The 20,132-nt window shown below is 34.8% G+C and overlaps 1 protein-coding gene across 1 annotated transcript in view; it reads right to left on the bottom strand.

Annotated features, from left to right (window-relative positions):
- Positions 1 to 6,647: 6,647 nt before the first annotated feature.
- LOC129230019 (collagen alpha chain CG42342-like) overlaps positions 6,648 to 20,132 on the bottom strand; it is a 102,582-nt gene continuing 89,097 nt past the window's right edge. Inside the window, exons 25-30 of the mRNA XM_054864404.1 lie at positions 15,504 to 15,530; positions 15,141 to 15,176; positions 13,090 to 13,143; positions 11,854 to 11,940; positions 9,635 to 9,741; positions 6,648 to 7,425 (exon numbers count right to left, since the gene is read on the bottom strand). Of these exons, the coding sequence (XP_054720379.1) occupies positions 9,682 to 9,741; positions 11,854 to 11,940; positions 13,090 to 13,143; positions 15,141 to 15,176; positions 15,504 to 15,530 (264 nt within the window). The 3' untranslated portion in view covers positions 6,648 to 7,425; positions 9,635 to 9,681. The remainder of the gene's footprint in view (positions 7,426 to 9,634; positions 9,742 to 11,853; positions 11,941 to 13,089; positions 13,144 to 15,140; positions 15,177 to 15,503; positions 15,531 to 20,132) is intronic.

Below are 20,132 nucleotides of genomic sequence, written 5' to 3'. Positions count from 1 at the left end.
TATAGAAGTTTAGAGTATGTATTTGAAAATATTTTTTACACTTACATTGTTTACTCACAAGAATTTTGAGCTTTGCAAATCTTGAAAGCTACGAGCCATGAAACTGCTTTTCATCATGTAACATCGCAGAACATATGAAAATATCTTAATTGTATATCTAGAAAAAGTGCTTTTAGCAGTTATATATTTCTACTTTTATTTTCATACCATTTTTTCAGAATCCCGAAACGCAAAATATTAATTCATGTGCTTAACTGCACTTGATTAATTGATTGTGATAAATGTTTTCTCACAATTCTTTAAACGGAATTCAGACATAGCAACAGAAATTTATCAGATTCTACTGTTGCGCTTGCTTTTCAAAATATTCAAGAACTAAATCTTTGCATGCTGAGCACAGAAGACAAGGACGGATACAAGGGAGGAGCGATGGGAGCGATCGCCTCTCCCTTGAGGGATCCAACACCTAGCAATTTTTCCGAACTGAAGTCCCAAAATGTAAGTGTAGGCCTTTTTTGATGTAGTTAAGAAAATGAATAGGGTTCAAATTTCCCTTCCAGAAACTTTTTGTAATTTAAGTTTCAAAAGGGAAATTTTAGACGATCTTTGGCGGTTTTAGGGGAAGAAGATTTGAAGCCATTCTCCTGATCATTTTGCAAAATTTAAGTCTTAAAGAATTGATTGTGACAGCTCGGGAAGTATTAGGAGAAATAATAAATTCAGTGACTCTACTTTGGCAATTTTTCGTTTCAAAACGCAGTTTAAGATGATCTTCCATGATATTAAGAGGAGAGGGTTTTGAAACATTCCTCCAGAATTATTACGAAACTGAAGTTCTAAAATGCAATTTTAGGGTACCTCTTCAACGGAAAAGGAAAAAAAGGAATAATTTCGGGGGCCTCCTTGACTCTATATATTTTAGTTGCTTTACATAAACATGCTGAGGCACCCCCCCCCCCTCATTTAGAATGTGTAGCGCAGATAAGTTGTAAGAGGTCAGCTAAAAAATGCCCCCCCCCCCCCCCCCTTGAAAATTTCTGGATCCGTCCTTGAAGGAAGGACAGCTTGAGCTACGGAATTTTCATTGTTATTCATCAGAATCCAGCATTACGTTTGACGACAATTTTATGGCTTGCAAAACTGGGTCACCGGTAACTTTAGTAGCCAGACAGAACACTTTCACGTAACCTTTGATGTCTTGTTCCTAAAAGTGCATTCCTTTATCGAACTGGAGTTCATACCAGGGTGGGTTTAATAGGAGGGGGTCATTATCGTAAGACGGGTCATAAGCGTAATGTTCGGGCACTATAGAGACTGAAGGCTAAGAAGGGGGTACTTAACATTTAGCTTTTTGTCAGATTGATCTCATTATTGCAAACTTTTTAACAGCCAGTTTTGAGAATTTCAGGACTGTTTGCTTCTAAACGTTGTTAGAGCTGAAGTTTGCATGTTGGTGTTCAATGATAGCATGTTTAGCGAAAACTGCTTATAAATTTGAAATTTTTATATTTTTCCATCATTTTCCGACAGTAAATTTAAGAGATCTCAAGACTTCTAAAATGTCAACAGAAAAACGACAAATACCCCTTATTGAAAACTTGTAATAATATTTCTATGCAAGTTATGATTAAAATTGTAGTTTTAAATGAAAGCTGAAAATTTGAAAAAAAATACAAGATATACTATACGTTTAAACAGTAAAATTTTACTATGGGAAAAAATAAGGATACAATTTATTTCTTTTGAAGTTCGAAAAATAACATGCTTCAGCATGCACTGTTTCTCACTGTAAAATTCACGTATACTTATAATGTTGAATTTTAATCATTGCATTGACTTCCCCTTGGGAACCTAAACCTAAATTTAAATTCAAAAAATTTTAAAAAAATAATAAAAAATACTTTTACCTGAAACATTTATTTCAAAAAAAAAAAAAAAAAAAAGAAACAAAAGGCTAACCAATTGGGAGAAAATACTTTGTTTAAAATAAAGTAAATTTGATTTTTAAGAGAAATTTAGGTTCAGGCCAAAAAAAAAAAAAAAACAAAAAAAAAAAAAAAAACAGGCAAGCAAAGACAAAAACGTTTTTGAAAATATATATTAAAAACATTTTGAGAGATCACGAACGCAAAAGAAAAAAACAGACTTCTAAAAAAAAAGAGGTCTCGACCGGGATAGTACAGGTATTTTACGCTAACCCGAAACGTCTTTTGCGTATGTTGACAAAAAATCTATCATATTGTTTGGAATTAAATTATGCGTAACATATATGTTTTGAAGAGAATCAAAAATTTTGAAGGTTTAAGATCCTTGCATCCCTTAACTCCACCACTAATTTGATTCAGGTTTTGTCGGAATGTTTTTCGATATAACACTAGACATATGCATAAGACTTTACACTGCGTCTGCTTGAGTTGCGATAGAAACCAAGTAAATCCCTTTTTTGGTGCTTTGTAACGGTTTCATTCATTTATGCATGCACCTAAAAGTACGCGAGTAGCCCTTAATTTTCATTTATTTTCGAAATTTTGTACGAATTTTTACATATTAACAGAATCCAGGATAATTGCGCCTGGACCGGAGTACTGAAGACCTGCATTTACTTTACTTGAATGAAAGCATAGTATCAGTAAATACAGAACATTTCCTACAATCCGAAACTCTCTTTATCCGAACCTCGTTTAATCGACGCCGGCTTTCTTAAATACCTTTTAACTTCACTATTATTCTACGTCACCGAAGGAAGCCGTTCCAATTTTCGCAGATCTTTGACCTTTAGTACATGGTTCATTATCAAAGTAATGCGCAATTTCTGGGGAAAATAGATTTATTGATCGTACTTGTACAAATGTTTTAAGTTCAAAATACTGTCCTCCAGCATCTACTGTCCTCCAGCAATACACTGCAGATATGTGTTTGCACCGCCTCGAATAAGGCACCCTGAAGCCCATCGACGGGAATATCTCTCAGGAACGTTTGTAACTTGGTTTTGGATGTTTCTCACGGTATCCCAATGTTTTTCTTTCATCACTTTCTAGAGTCTGAGAAACAATCAAACAAAAAAAAAAAAAAGGTGAATGGAGCCAAGTTGAGACTGTAAAGGGGTTGGGGAAGCGCCGGAGTGTTGATCCGGGCCAGGAGGTTGGTTTTGCGTCAACACTTTCGGCAGAAGTTTCGCGCAGACCTTGCGTATTTGCAGATCCTTGGTCACTATTCCATGTACTACCACTGTAGGACACGTGTAGGGTTAGCAAGGGGTGCTGGGAACTCGATCGATCGTCGGAACGCAAAACTTCGCGCACGTGATCCACGTTCTCGTCTGTTCTGGCCGTTGTTGGGCGCCCAGAACGGGGTTGGTGGGTGACCTCCTCCCGCCCCTCCTTGAACGCCAACTTCTTGTGCCACCTCCCGGACTGTGACCTTGAAATGCAATCATTCTTGAAGGCATTTAGAAGCATCTGGAATATTTCGATTGCATGCTTTCGAAGCTTCACGAAAAGCCCTATGACGTATTCTCCATCGCAGGCCTTGTTACATAAGTCGAAAACACACTTCATGTAAAGTCATGTCTTTCCGCTCACACCGCTCGGAGCAAACTGACGACCAGCTGCGTTCAAAGAACAGCTACCCCACCATATTTCGTCCTTGTTTAACCGCACTGTCATCGATCGTCGCGCCACAATAAAATCATGCACATTACCTTCATAATGAACCATGTATATCATAAGGTATGATTAAACCTGAAACAGGTTGAGGGGGGGGGGGGATTTTGTGAGTCGGCAAAACTGGGGAACCACCGATATTAATACATTTCTATCATTTGTTTTTGTCTTTTTTCAAACGCATTTGTAAATTTTTTGGGCGCTAATTAATGCAATTAAAATGCTCTTAAAATTGAATGCGCAAAGTATTGTTTTAGTGAGTTAGTAATTAGTTTAATTCCCGTTTGAAAAACGCATTTATCTTTACCTATTAAGAAAAAGCCTTACAGTGTCATTTTTAATGAAATTATTGTTGTTAACAATTTAAGTAGGCAGTTATTATTAAAAGCAATATATCGAACCCATGTGCGCAATCTTTCCAACCCTGTGAGAATAGATTACGCAAAAATGCCCTCTTGTTTTGTTAGTACTGTTGCAGTACATAATTAAACGGTACAGCAAATATTCCCTTTAATGTATCCCTGCCTTAAAAAATCTTCAAATGACTTTTCAGAAACGGTTCAGTGCCATGTTAAAATACGGAAGCAACTAACTGGTTTTGGTATAAAAATAATAATATTTTTAAAAATTTTCTTTTTTTTTGGAAAAAAAAAAAGAAGAAAAAACTCACCCACACACACAAATCATAACTTACGAGGCTTTTTAACATAAAAGAGTGACAACGTTGTTGAAATTGAAAATAAATTTAAGATCACCTACAATTAGCTTTAGGGTTGTGTTCATTGTTATTTTCACGTTTTTAGAGCTAATTTTTTGCTCTATTTTGTTAATTTAGAATATTTGTAAAACTAAGAACAAACCCATACACTCCCGGTGCAAAAAAAAAAAAAAAAAAAAAAAAAAAATCTTTTTTTTTTTCCCAATAAAGATATCAGCGTATGGTTACTTTTTCCATCACCAGTTCTTTTACACGCGCTCTTAGCGAGTTTCATGTAATTGCTTTTGAGGCAAACTTGCTTATGACCTGCAACTCGCTTATGACCTATGTTTTCAACTCCTGTTAGTCAACAACGTAATTAATCATCTACAACATATTCCTTTCAGAAGTAATTTATTTTAGTGATGACAAAATTTCGTCTTGTTTTAATAATTCATTATGAAGTAAATTGAAAAGAACTATCTGGCTGAACGTGTTTGGATGGAAAATTCTATCATCCCTACATAGCGCAAAATATGAAGCACTCAAGCTGCAGAAGTTGATGCATTAAAATTAACATCATAACAATTAGTTTCTACAAGAGTGAAACAGACACGAAAAATGACGCTGGGAGGTTCGATTTTTGATTTGTGTCGCAGACTGGTGAGAAAATTCTGCTTTCGGGGACAGGGTTAAATGAAAAGCTGAATATGTAACATAGCTGTGGGGTTGGCATTGACATTATGACAAGTTAACATCGCTGTTGCAATTAGTGCTTTTGTCGATACGTCTGATGATCTTTCAAGCTTTCGGGAACTAATGGATAGCCCGGAGACAAGATACTGTTTGCAAAACTTAACGTTAAGTACTTATTATTTTTTTTTTTTTTTTGAAATGAATAATGTGATATGAACTCCATTTTGTCTTATACACAGTGAAACCTGTGTATAACAATACTATCTATAACAATGAACTTGTCTATAACGATACTTTCTGTGGTCCCATTCAAAATGTCAGAATTAATAATCAAACTGTCAATAACAATAACCTGTCTATAACAATACTTTTTTAGGTCCCAACAGTATCGTTGTAGACAGATTTTACTGTACTATGGGTATATTTCCAAACATTCCAGTACCTACATGGTTGTATGATGACTAAACCGAAAACAGTACTCACTTCTTCACCTGTCTATAGTTGAGGCAAACCTCACCTGGCTGTACTGTTTTGATGAGGATCAGCGTAGCCTTCTCAATGCTACCAGAATAGGGTCGCCCTAGCTTTTATTACGATTCTTTTTTTTTTTTTTTTTGCAGATGGGAAAACTTACATATTCAAATTCAAAATGAAAAAGCCCCGACCAAAAAACAATTCTTAAAAAATTGAAAAACGCATTTGAAAAACTATTAAAGTCACAGGATACTAAATTTGGAATCGATCAGGTCAGTAAAGTTGATTACATTCTTTCACGATTAGAAAAGTTCAGATTGCGTGGAAACAACTTTCTGTAAACCATAGCTAAGAACAATCCAGATTAGATCAAGTTACCTTTCAAAAAGAAAACTTAATCGAAGTTGGTTCATCTGTATAAGAGCTGTGATGTCTCAAACAGACGCTTAGATACCCAAGAAAATTATGCACTAACCCTCTTTTTGCATTGAGGGATTAAAAAATCGTTAACATGCCCCTCTATGCAAAATAACGCGAGTATTTGGCATAAGAAGAAACAGCTTCTAATTCTTAATTTGCTATTTGAATAAGACGTTTTGCTAAAATTTAGATTTTAATATTTGTTAAGCGACGCACCTTAAAATTGTTTACAGCTAATAAAAATATCCCTCATAACTTTAAAAGTATTGCAATTATTTCTTTATTCTTCCGGATTTGGTGCATATATGTACTTTATTAACTACGCAAGGAAATTTCTACTCAAGTTTGCGATAATGATGCAACAGGCAAGGAAGAAATGTAATTTTTACTATGTTTTTGGTATTTTTATGTTACCGTAAAATACCAAAATTGGAGAAAGTCACTGGCGATTCCCCAGAAGTTTCAAATCTTTTGCCTATGTATGAGGGTGTTGATATGCACCGACTAATTTCGACATTTTCCAGATTTTGGACTTTTTCAGTAACATATTCGTAAAAAAAGTCAGTGCATGGCGCTGATCACTGAAAAACATCTCAGCACGTATAGAAATTATTTGCAATTTTCTTAATAACTCCGGATAAAAATAAAACATTTGATCTTCGACAAAGTCATAAATAATAAACCAAAAGACAGCAAAACATGGATAATTTAATGAATGCTTACACAATTGCTTTTTTTTTTGTGATTATCTCCAAAATGTTCAGTTACAAACCACTCATTCTACTCAATGTAAACAGATCTCTGGTAGGTATGAAGAAAAAAGTTAATTCTGATTGATTTAGTAACAGTATTCAAACAGCATAAAAGATAATCACTGAACTGTTGATATGCTCATTACTGATAAGACTTGAGTTCATAATCAATCTTGATGAAAAAATTGTTCTTGACATTTAGAACAACCATTTTCACAGATAATCAATTCTCAAATCTACCATTTTTCGTAAATGGTAATGAAATGCCTTATTTAGAACCATAATCCATCGATATGTGAAATTCAAAACTGATCAAGTCCTTGAAAAATCGATATGTGACAATCTTGAAACTCATGGCTGTGTATATGGCACATACATGCTTCTTCAAGATTTTTTAAATGTTCAGAAAATTATTGTTATTTTTTCAGTACACAATGCAACGAAATTAATGTTCAATAACTTAAACGAGTGCCGCTACATTGATTGAGTAATTTATGATACATGTAAGATTCTTTTTCAATCAAACCAAACTTGAAATTATGGCTCCATTTTCTGTAATGTGGCATTCTTATGTTATTTTCTTCAGTGATGAAAAAGTTGACGAAAACTTCAACATAAAGTGTGAAATATGTTCGGTGCATCTGACAGTTTTCTCCGACACGGTGCATTATTGACGACTTGAATGCTGACGATTCCTTCCTTGCTGAGGTAAGCGCTTGCTCTCCTGGAAAATATAATTTGAAATTCAGTAATGTTTCATACATTCGATGTTTTAAAAAGGGGAAATTTAAAATTTTCGACATTGGTTTAATAAAAAACGTTTGGGTCAAAATTAAAATCTTTCATTGACGGTTAAATTATAGACTTTATTTTAGCTATCGATACTTTCCATAATTGCTACTTCTAGCTTAACCGGGTAAAGACCATAGTTTGCTGTTTAAAAAAAAAAGCGCTTGCTAATGAAGGTGAAAGGTTGCAACAAGCTGTGAAACACTTTGAAATATTGATGTGAAAAAGGTGTTCCAGCTACTGTAAACCGAAGCGAAAAAAATATAATAAAACTAATAATAATAATAATAAATTCCAAATTTTTAAAAAATATATATCAAAATTTCTCTATAAATAATTTTGGCTAGAAAAAGTTGATATACTCAAAATGCTCAATCGAAGCTGCGAATTACTAGGAGTTAAAAGCTGAAAATGCTGTTACATACCACAACTAAAATAATAAGAACGATAATAATAAAATACTTATAGTTAAAAGGACTCTAGGTCAGTAATTTTATGTTCATCCAAGTTTAAAGGCCTGGTTTCAGGCCTACAAATACACAATAACAAAATTATTGCAAAAAAGAAGAAACAACTTAGAGCATTGCAGAACATGCGATCTTTTAAAATGAATTAATTTTTAATGAACAGTTCCACGATAACAGACGGATCAGTTGCTGTGCAAAGTTCCCTGTATAGACCAGGGGCGAATACAGGAAACAGAAGAATATAGAGTTTCGGGTACGAAAATTTTCTAAAAGTACTTAAGTGTCTACAAAAAGCATCCAATCGGTCAGGAATTGGGCACCTAATAGGGCTTAAACGTTACTAATTAATTTCGTAAGCAATGACAGGAAGTAGTATTTACTTAAAATGATTAATGAATTGCAAAGATTACTGCAATCGTTGACATTTTACTCATTTGGTGATTAAACACAATGTGTATGGTTAATATTTTAAAAGGTTGGGGGGTGGGGGGGGGCATGACCCCCATGACCTTCCCTTTGTATCTACTTCTGATAAGGGCTCTAAATGTATGATAGGTCCTTGGTTCATTCCATGAACGTAAATGAAGAATATGAACGCTATTGAATATCTCAATTAATTTTTTGAAGATTTCCAGAACTAATTTTTAAAATAATATTTTTGTCCTTTGTACAGAACGTTTCTTAAGAAATTTGTCCGTTAATTACGTAAGCATACTTTACTCGTTCAGAAATCAAAGATACTAAGCTAGTAGAATTTATTATTCGTTCAAAGAACTTCAATTTTTATCATTCATGTAAGAGCACTTAACATTTATTACTCATTCAAAGACACTTAATATTTTTATTATTCGTTAAAAGACACTTAATTTGAACTATTGTTTCCATGATACGTTGTCAGCATTTATTTTCTTTAAAGAAAATTTTTGTTGCAAAGACTGTTTGTTCATTTGATCAAAGACATTTACTTAATTTTTTTTTAATGACATCCAACGAGTATTCATTATTTTTTCAGTGAGATACTGTATGTTTCTTCAAGAAAAATTAGCATTTATACCACTGTTTTTTCAGTGATATTTATTTATTTATTTATTCATTTTTTTTTCAAAGATAAGTATTGTAGTTTAAAAATAGATGATGTTTATTTTTCATTTCAAGATAGTATTCATTATTAATTCAAGACAGTACAGTAAAACCTGTCTACAACGATACTGTTGGGACCTAAAAAAATATCGTAATAGACAGGTTATCGTTACAGACAGTTTTATTATTTATGCTGACATTTTGCTGGGGCCAAAAAAAAATATTGTTAAAGACAGGTTATCGTTACAGACAGTATCGTTATACACAGGTTTCACTGTGTTTAGTATTCTCTCAAAACATGCAGTATTTATTATTCGGATTATGTTGTTTTCTCGTTTATAAATCTAAAGTGGGGAAAAATAGGAAAATATGTTTTAAATATTTTTAGTATTTAATTGCATAGAACAGTTTCGACTACTAAGAATCCCTCGCTGTTGATTATTTGCTTGTTTCTTAAAGTTTTATTTATTTTTCTTACACTATTTATACTACGAACACAGCATTTGAGAGTGTATTATAACACATTAAAATGTTTATCATATGTGTTATGTTACACATTAAAAATATATATATATATATATAAAAACATGAACTTACTCCTTTCTCGGTGGCAGTGTGGAGCTCCTGAGTACATGTTGAACCATTTAGACATCGGGTCCCGTAGGGTAAGGTCCAGGAGGATATGCTCCGGGTGGGATTGGTCCCTAGAAAAAACAATCGAAAAATATTCAAAATTAGAACATTAATCTTTAAGATTTGAAGATTTTCATTAGTTTAACTCTTACTTTAATAACTTTTAAAAATGTTTATGATTGTGTGTAACCGTTTTTTATTTTTGAGTTATTTATCAGGCAATAACTAATCGCTCCTTAACAGACTTGAATTACAATTCTATAATTTACCTATGTATCAACAGTAACGTACATAAACTTCGGTGTACAACCCCGCTAAATTCATAAATGCCCCACAAGTTTTCTTTCTTTTTTTTTAAATTTTAACATTTGTGCTATTTTTGCAGAGAGTACGCCCTCATATCTCTTGCGCCCCCTGCGCCCACGGCCGTCCGAAGAGAGGGGCGAGCGGGGCAATCGCCCCGGGCGCAAATATATGAAGGGGTTCCATAAACTAAGCTTTTACTACATTTCAAATTCTTTTTAGCATTATTCTTTTTTTAAAAATAGTTTAAAATCTAAGACATTAGATTTCAGATTACATGCTTAATTATGTAATACTTGATGTGTGGGAATGGGGCGTCAGAAAATACTCGCCTCGGGCGTCGTCCTCTCTTGGGAAGGCCATGCTATGTACGCCACTTGTCATCAATTACAATGTAAGAAACTTGTAAATTTTAAATTTTCAACATGACTGTGAAAGTAATATTTTTGCAATTTGACGGGATTCAGAAGTTTTGTGTGTGTACAAAGAGTTAAAAGACCCAATGATCTATTTTCAGAAAAAATTGCAATTATTAAGGGACAAAATACTTATTTATTTGTGAAGAATCATATTTTAGCAACACATATTACATTTATTACTGAATTTTCAAGTTTGTAATGAAAGTTTTCTATATTTCTGATTATAGACCTTTTCATTAGGTTGCTTGAGATTATTTTTCTCTTATTTTACAGAACAACTTCGTGAATTAAATATTAAACAAGCATTTATTTTTTCAAGATGTTGAAATTGTAATGAAAAAGTAGTATACGAAAGCAACATTCTGTTTATTTCACCTTTATGCACATTGTTGAGAACAAATCATTTCCTCTATGACCAAGTCATCAATCTCAAGAATGTTTAAAGCTAAATTTTGTACTTGTGATTGCATGTGAATAACCTTCAGATATAAGTACAAAATTGTTATGATTTTATAAAATGTTACAGTGGCACAGAAAATTAATAAATGTATTAAATCAGTAAAAATTTAAAAGGAGAATGGGGTCGTTTCCAAAATTTTAAAAGTTTTTTTTTCTGAAAGAGCATGCTTAAAAACATAGGATCTGACCACTTTTTAAGTAATTTATTTAAGTTTAGTAGTTTAAAAAAAATACTTAAATCGGTGCGCTTTCATTGTTTACACTTCTGTCGTGTGACATCACAAATCATGAAATGCCATTCAATTATGCAATTTTCACAGAACAAAATATTTAATTCGCATCTTTTTTCACGTGTATTGGCAACGATATGGTTGATAGCAAGCGTAGAGCGCAATTTTAATTCGCTGAATGATTAACATAACGTGGAAACGTAGTAGAAAGATGCGTAAAAAAGCAACATTTGTGACGTCATCAAGACCACTCCCTGTTTGAAAAATCGGACATTTAAAAAAATTAATTAGAAAAAATCTGTTGGGAAAATGAAAGCATTTTCTGGGTCCATGTTTTTTTTTTTTTTTTTTGCTCATTCTATCCATTTCAATGACTAAAAGTAGTACTTTTGACTGAAGGAAACCACCCCATTAAAACTCAAGTTTCAAATTGCAATAAATACGTAACTCTAAAAATATATTTAAAAAAATGTATTTCTCATTACATTAAGTAACGGATGGGACAGATTAACAAACTCTGAAAAAAGGGAGTTCCGTTCATTTGGTACTGTAATTGATGGCTATAACATAATTTTGTGATTGTACCTTTTTGTTTTACTTTTCGAAGCTATTTTGGAGTTTAAATCTTGTTTCGAGGTGAGCTACTTTCAGTGGCTCAAATTAGGCAGAAGCATTGCTCAAGTGAAGGCGTGGCTTAACTGAGTAAAGTTCAGTTAAGCCGCGTCTAGAATGTAATGAGGGTTTGTCTCGCATGTTGCAACGCATTACTTACCCCTCCGGGCGGGGGCCTCCAACCACATCCAGGGAGCGGCAAACCATCAGGGCCCAGGGGGCATGGGGCATCTAATCCCGGCACTCCCTGTAAAAAAATATAGAAATATGTATTCTACAATTTAAATTATGTTGAAGAATTTTTCTTATAAAGATTTAATCCTTTCAATATGTTGACAGAAAGTTTTATTTTCTCTTTATCGTAAATGACAACATGTTGTAGGCTATGGGAGGGGGGGGGGGGGGGGGGGGGGGGGAACAAAGTATCCTCATTAAAAAATAATAACAAATAAAATTAACATGAATTAAAAAATAATAACAAATAAAATTAAATTGACATGCTTGCAAAATCAACTTATTTTCGACAACCAGCAGATTAGTTACGACAACCATCATTAAAATGCATTTTATGTGCAACTTTTAAAAGTCTATCACATTTAAAACTATCTTGTCGTTTAACCAAGAATATAGGACACTTTTTCGATAAGGTTGTCGTACTGTAACGTAAGTTTCCTCGTGTTAACCATAGAGCTTATACATACTAGGGTGCGCGTTCCTTTCTGCGCAAAGCAGAAATTGGCTGCCAACACGAGGAGAAAGTAGAGGTCAAATAAGAACTACAATTGGCATCTTTTTCGCCAACTCATGGTGAAGTTAAATTCATTACTAAACTAAGTTTGTGCTCTTGCCTGATAGATAGACTATTGAGCTTGCCTAAGAGTGGTGGTCAAAACCGTTTTCGTTACTACAGCCAAAAAATAACTTAGAGTGGACTCTAGATCTCGTCTTTCCAGAAATTTATGTACGATTGATTTGATATGAAATTTAAAAAAAAAACTTCTTTTATGCACATTTTAGTGAAACGTCATAAATGTTCATATTTTGAATCACATATTTTTTTAGTATAACGAATACAAAAATTACGCAAGGGGATATCTTCAATAACTCTACAATGGATGAGTTTTTTTCTCATTAGAAAAATTTATGTGATTGTAATGACTGCACAAATAAAAGGTACCTCTTTTTTAAAATAGCAGTTCAGTATTTGTCTATATTTTAAGAAAAATTTAAAATGGGACAGATAGCTAATTTATAAAATAAACATAGAAAGCAAAACTTGTGCTGCGATAAATGACTGTATTGGACAATCTTCTGTCAAAAAATCTTTTATAAACTAAAATCAGAAATAAGATAAATTAGCAAAATGAATATGAGTAAAAATATTTGAAATACATACTTGATCTCCTTTTTCTCCTTTTTCGCCACGTTTGCCCCTTTTGCCTCTTAGGCCCTATACAAAAAAAAAACATGTTTTTGAGAAATAATAAAAATGCTACTATGTGACGTACGCAAAAAGCAGAATGGCTACATAAGTCTGTAAAAGTCGTTCTTGCTATCGTAAATGGTATCAGCATAAATGTATTCCATAGAAATTAACAAGTTTCAAATAGTAAGTTTCCATTTGTAATTTAGAAGATTACCGCGCTATGGGCTCGGATTCGAATCCCGGTGAAGACATTGATGCAAACCTCTTCTGATAATTTCCTATTGTTTCGGAATCAATTTAATAATTTACGTTAGGCATTCATGCTAAGGAACATTTTGAGTTCGGTATGTTAAGACAAATATAGGTGACAGAGATGGCCGATTGTTTATTGATGCAAACTCATAAAATATCATCGTGTATTTTTTACTGATATTCTGTGTTGCTTGAAGCTCTGTTTGGTGTTTTAGTTAGAGTTAAAATGTCATACTAAAAATTTCTTCAACAGCAACATATAGAACAAGATCCCGTGAGCCACAGAACTACGTCATAGTATGTAGGCCCAAAATTTTTCTGCGTACGTACATTACAGTAAGTAAGAAAGGTTCACTATTATTTAAACTCAGTCACGATGGCTTCGGTTGGAAACAAGTAGAAAAAATTGCGTCAAAAACTGAGTCATTCCTTGTCAAGTGGCTTCGTTGTTTCCACCCGACCATCTCCGAATTGAACGAAATTTTATAGAGGTGCAGACATGCCTTTGAAACTTCCCTTTTCAAATTTTCAACTTCCAAGACCCATGTCCTTAGGATCCTAGGATCGATAAAAAAAGAAGGCTCCAAATTGGCGGATCAGCTTTGTGAAACAAATTGTCTTTAGCACGGTTCCCCTCATTGGAGGTTATTTTTGAGCCTACTTTTTTTTCCCTTTAGGAGGTATCCTAGATCCTCATGATTTGCGTCTTGGAAGCTGAAAATTTGCATAGGTTAGCTTCAAAGGCATGTCTGAACCTCAATAAAATGTCCTCCAAATTGGAGATGGTTGGATAGGGACCACCAGGTCATGTGACATGAAATGAATCTATAATGTTGACGCACCTTTGCTACCTGATTCCTGCCAAAGATAGCGCGACTCAGTTTAAATAATAGTGAACCTTTCTTACCTGCAGTGATGTCCTTAAGCAGAAAAATTTTGAGCCTTTATACTATGACGTAGGTCTGGCACACATGGACTCTTGGACTAATAGATTGACAAAGGGATTATTTCATGTGAGTGAGTTGCTATTGCCTTAATCGTTCGGCATAGTTTAAAAACCTATTTCCGTATTCAAGAGAACATGTTATGCTTGTATATGACATTCTTAATCAATCTTAATTTTTCTTTATTTTTATGCAGACATTCTTTAGCCAGGTCTCCCCGTTATCAAACTATAAGCTCTTGCAGTCTGCTAAAATTTTAAGAAAAGTCGGCAAAGTTAGCGAGCTTCGGTGAGAAATGGAAGTCATTTCTCACAGCCTTTGCAGATGATGCTATGCCACATGAAGACGGGAAAGTCAGGTGGTAACATCAAGTTTTCATCAAGTTTTCAAATTTGTCAATGTTTCTTCAAGTTTGGTTAGATTTTAAGACTTTATGCTTCTATAGCAGGAAGGGGTAAATTATTTATGAGTAAAAAAATATTTCACTGTACTTTTTTGACTGTTACCTTTTTAATATTTTTCATGTATGAGGAAATTCCACGAAAAGTCAACCCACAGTCCCGCATATGGCGGTTCATATATTTCATTAAAAAACAATAATTTTAAAGGATAATGACGAGATTTTTTGCTTAAGAAATCACACATAGGTTTGAAAATTTTTAAGCAGAAAAAAAAATTTGTTCATTAATATTTGAAAGTATTATTTTTACTGAAATATAGGAGGTGACACGTAAGGAACAAAGTGACTGTTCTCTGTGAAATTGTTGTATTGCATAATTCGTGTAGTTCTCTACTTAGATTTAAAAAAAATACTGATGTACTTACTGGTGGTCCCAGTTCTCCTTTTTCACCCTTCGGTCCCTGAAAATAGAGGTAAGGTCATCGTCGTCATGACCAAACAACATTCATAACAGCTGCATATCACTACAGTTTCATTCGAACAGAATGCAGAGAGAAACAACACACAGCATGCAACTGAAAGAAAGAAAGAAGCGAAGCAGGCAGCTAACATCGAGAGTGACGGAAAAGAAAAAGCCGCAAAATCGAAATGAGAGCAACATGCAAATGCAAGTAGCAACTACAGGGTGACTCTTCTATGTGTGAATGAGTTAGTGGATTAGTAAGTAGTAGCCAGACAAAACACGGACTTGAATAACCAGCACTGCGATGGTTGTCCTCGATAGTTACCGGTAATCCTGGAATTCCATCAGTTCCCTAAGTAAAACAGAGAGAGAAAATTAGTGTAGGCAACATGTTAATTATTCAGCATAAAAAATGTACTTTTAGTAGGGTAGAGCGGGGCACGTTTGCGGGGATTTTTTTTTCCAATGAATTTTCTAAATTTTATTTTTTAACTTAGGAAATTTTAGACATTGCGGTTTTATGAATCAGTTAATGGAATCAAAATTGGTATATTCAGTTGTTGCTCAGCTTGTGTTTTTTACCGTTAAAAAAATTATTTTTCAGTCCAAGTCGGTTGCGTGAACTTGCCCCGAACACGGAACACGTTTACGCATATTTATTTTGACACATAACGTGGTTCTGTAAGTGTTTTCATCATAATGTCTTAGCATCGTTAAAATAAAACAAATTTATTACACACTGAGGAGTGTATCAAGTAAAAGCTGAAACGGGCATGAAGATATAGCACTACATGATTATAAGCTATAAGATACAAATTCGTAACTCAAATAAAAAATAAATGGTGATTTTCAAAACTAAGTAACCTGAAAATACTAATAATGTTTGAGACAGTTTCGAGCGAAAAAAGTGTCAGGAGCACGTATGCACACTTACAGTGCTTTTTACTTAAGTAAGACACAGTAAGAACGATCGTAAAGGTGCTCCGACGTTCAATGCGTAAACTTGCCCCGTCGGCTATTTGGATTTATTTTCAACGTGTAAAAAAAATCAATAACATTCACTTCATACAAATACACTTCTCAAAAAAGGATAAAATTCTTCTAATTTATATATATATATATATATATATATATATATATATATATATATATATATATATATATATATATATATATATATATATATATATATATATATATATACACACACTGGTATCCAAAAGTTAAGCATAATTGTTATTTATGTGAGTAATGTGAGAAATATACATCGAAATAGGGGAAACGTGATATGCGAGTGCAACACGGTTACAAAATAAGGAAACTACTCAAAAAAAAACGGTAATATTTACTTTTATTATCCCAAAAAATAGTTTAAATGAAAATTAGGCATATGAGGAGTTTACTCTTTGCACAAAAATTTTTCTTTAAAAGATGATGCTGAAGTTCAATAATGTGTATGGGCACCTCTGACTGCCAGGCACGCTGCACAACGAGTACTCATACTTTCTATGAGGTGGTGGATGAGTTGTGGGCTTAAACAGTTCCAAGCATGCTGGAGAGCTCTTTTTAGCTTCGGAGCGGAGCTTGGCGGGGGCGAACGGGCTGCAAATTGTCTCCCGAGCATATCCCACACATGCTCGATAAGGTTCAGATCAGGGGAGTTCGCAGGCCACGTCATCCGCTGGATATTTTCTGATTTGAGGAAGTCATCGACCACAGCTGTTCGGTGACATGGAGCGTTATCGTCCATGAATATGAACTCAGGACCAACAGCACCTCGAAACAAGCGAATATAAGGCTCAAGAACCTCGTCTCTGTATCTTTGACCAGTGACTGAGCCTGTCTCAAAAATATGGAGGTCGGTGCGGGCATCCAACATAATGCCCGCCCACATCATTACTCCTGCTGACGCAAAGTGGTCTTTCTCTTATGTTTTGCGGTTGGAAACGAGTCCCCTTTTCTCTCCAGATTGTTGTTACCTGATGAGGATCACTCTGTAGAGTAAAGCGGGACTCATCACTGAACATCACATTAGCCCACTGTCCCAGACTCTAATGCCGATGTTGCAAGCTCCAGTTTAAACGAGCGCGTTTATGCGCTGATGTGAGAGGAATGCAAACTGCTGGTCTTCTGGCATACAGACCGACATGATTGAGTCTCCTGTAAACAGTTTGCCTCGAAATTGTTAACCTGCGACGGCACTGAGCGTCGAACTCAGTTGTCTGGCACAGCTGTCCCTATGACGTCGTGCATAAATTGCCAGAAAACGATCTTGGCTTGCGGTTGTGACTCTTGGTCGACCTGGTACAGGTCGGCGGGTAACATCTCCCGTATTTCAAAACCCCTGCCACAATCTTGAGATTACACACTGAGGCACATTAAGAATACGAGACACTTCAGTTTGTGATCGTCCAGATTCTAGCATTCCAACGATTCTTCCTTTCGCAAACATGTCCAATTGGCGTCTTTGTGCCATTATTAGTTCTGTTTCACCAGATCCAATGTTTCTTGGTACAGCAATTGCATGAAACGCGCCTGAACTCTCTAAAGCGTGCGAGCTGTTTTATTCACATTCCGAAACGCACACCTAATTCGCGCATGACACCATCGACTATACTATTTTGCATAAACATATTGTTTCTTCTTCAATCAATGAATCTCCATAAGTAACTTTATATAATTTTACGAAAATTTACAGATTTTTCTCGCATTTTATGAATTATGCTTAACTTTTGGACACCAGTATATATATATATATATATATATATATATATATATATATATATATATATATATATATATATATATATATATATATATATACACTGGTGTCCAAAAGTTAAGCATAATTCATAAAATGCGCGAAAAATCAGTAAATTTTCGTAAAATTATATAAAGTTACTTATGAGATTCATTGGTTGAAGAAGAAACAATATGTTTATGCAAAATAGTATAGTCGATGGTGTCATGCGCGAATTAGGTGCGCGTTTCGGAATGTGGATAAAACAGCTCGCACGCTCTAGAGAGTTCAGGCGCGTTCCATGCAATTGCTGTACCAAGAAACATTGGATCTGGTGAAACAGAACTAATAATGGCACAAAGACGCCAAATGGACATTTTTGCGAAAGGAAGAATCGTTGGAATGCTAGAATCTGGACGATCACAAACTGAAGTGTCTCGTATTCTTAATGTGCCTCAGTGTATAATCTCAAGACTGTGGCAGAGGTTTTCAAATACGGGAGATGTTACCCGCCGACCAGTATTAGGTCGACCAAGAGTCACAACCGCAAGCCAAGATCGTTTTCTGGCAATTTCTGCACGACGTCATAGGGACAGCTGTGCCAGAGAACTGGGTTCGGCGCTCAGTGCCGTCACAGGAATAACAATTTTGAGGCAAACTGTTTACAGGAGACTCAATCATGTCGGTCTGTATGCCAGAAGACCAGCAGTTTGCATTCCTCTCACATCAGCGCATAAACGCGCTCGTTTAAACTGGAACTTGCAACATCGGCATTGGAGTCTGGGACAGTGGGCTAATGTGATGTTCAGTGATGAGTTCCGCTTTACTCTACAGAGTGATCCTCGTCAGGTAACGATCTGGAGAGAAAAGGGGACTCGTTTCCAACCGCAAAACATAAGAGAAAGACATAACTTTGCGTCAGCAGGAGTAATGGTGTGGGCGGGCATTATGTCGGATGGCCGCACCGACCTCCATATTTTTGAAACACCCTCAATCACTGGTCAAAGATACAAAGGCGAGGTTCTTGAGCCTTACGTTCGCTTGTTTCGATGTGCTGTTGGTCCTGAGTTCATATTCATGGACGATAACGTGTCATGTCACCGAACAGCTGTGGGAGATGACTTCCTCGAATCAGAAAATATCCAACAAATGACGTGGCCTGCGAACTCCCCTGATCTGAATCCTATCGAGCATGTCTGGGATATGCTCGGGAGACAACTTGCAGCCCGTTCGCCCCCGCCAAGCTCCGCTCCGGAGCTAAAAAGAGCTCTCCAGCATGCTTGGAACTGTTTAAGCCCACAACTCATCCACCACCTCATAGAAAGTATGAGTAATCGTTGTGCAGCGTGCCTGGCAGTCAGAGGTGGCCATACACACTATTGAACTTCAGCATCATCTTTTAAAGAAAATTTTTTGTGCAAAGAGTAAACTTCTCATATGCCTAATTTTCATTTAAACTATTTTTTGGGATGATAAAAGTAAATATTTCCGTTTTTTTTTGAGTAGTTTCCTTATTTTGTAACCGTGTTGCACTCGCATATCACGTTTCCCCCTATTTCGATGTATATTTCTCATATTGCTCACATAAATAACAATTATGCTTAACTTTTGGACACCAGTGTGTGTATATATATATATATATATATATATATATATATATATATATATATATATATATATATATATATATATATATATATATATCTTATACATATAAAATCTGAGTATCTATCTATCTATCTATCTATGTCCAAGCTTCTTCTCCCGAACGACAGTGAACTGACCATCGAACCAGGTATCGATGGATTCGTCATCTTCCCGTCTTCATGTTTGGCTATTTAACATAATCCTCCGATAATAATTAGCGGAGATATCAATTAAAAATTATTAATTATGACTCTTAGATTTCAAAATAAAATCCATATTTTTCGAAGGCTTTCCTCCATTCAAATTATTATTCAGTGCTTCAACTCAACTTTCCGGATGAACGCTTTTATTAAAATTTACAGCGTGAAGAAAATCATTGAGATGAAAGATCTGTTGCCATTTCTTTTTCTCGAATATGAACAGGTAAAATTCTTGTTTTTGTTTTAAGGCTTTTCCTGTAATCAGGGTGTTTAAGTTGTTTACTTTTCGATTATTTTGCCGTAATCTGCAGCAAAATTTTGCTGTTTTTTTTTTTTTTTTTTGTTCAAGCCTGATTGTTAAATACGC

Source organism: Uloborus diversus, chromosome 9, assembly GCF_026930045.1.
Source record: "Uloborus diversus isolate 005 chromosome 9, Udiv.v.3.1, whole genome shotgun sequence".
NCBI lineage: Eukaryota > Metazoa > Arthropoda > Arachnida > Araneae > Uloboridae > Uloborus > Uloborus diversus.
The sequence above is the reverse complement of the archived record's forward strand: the minus strand, read 5'-3'. Positions and strand labels throughout refer to the sequence as shown.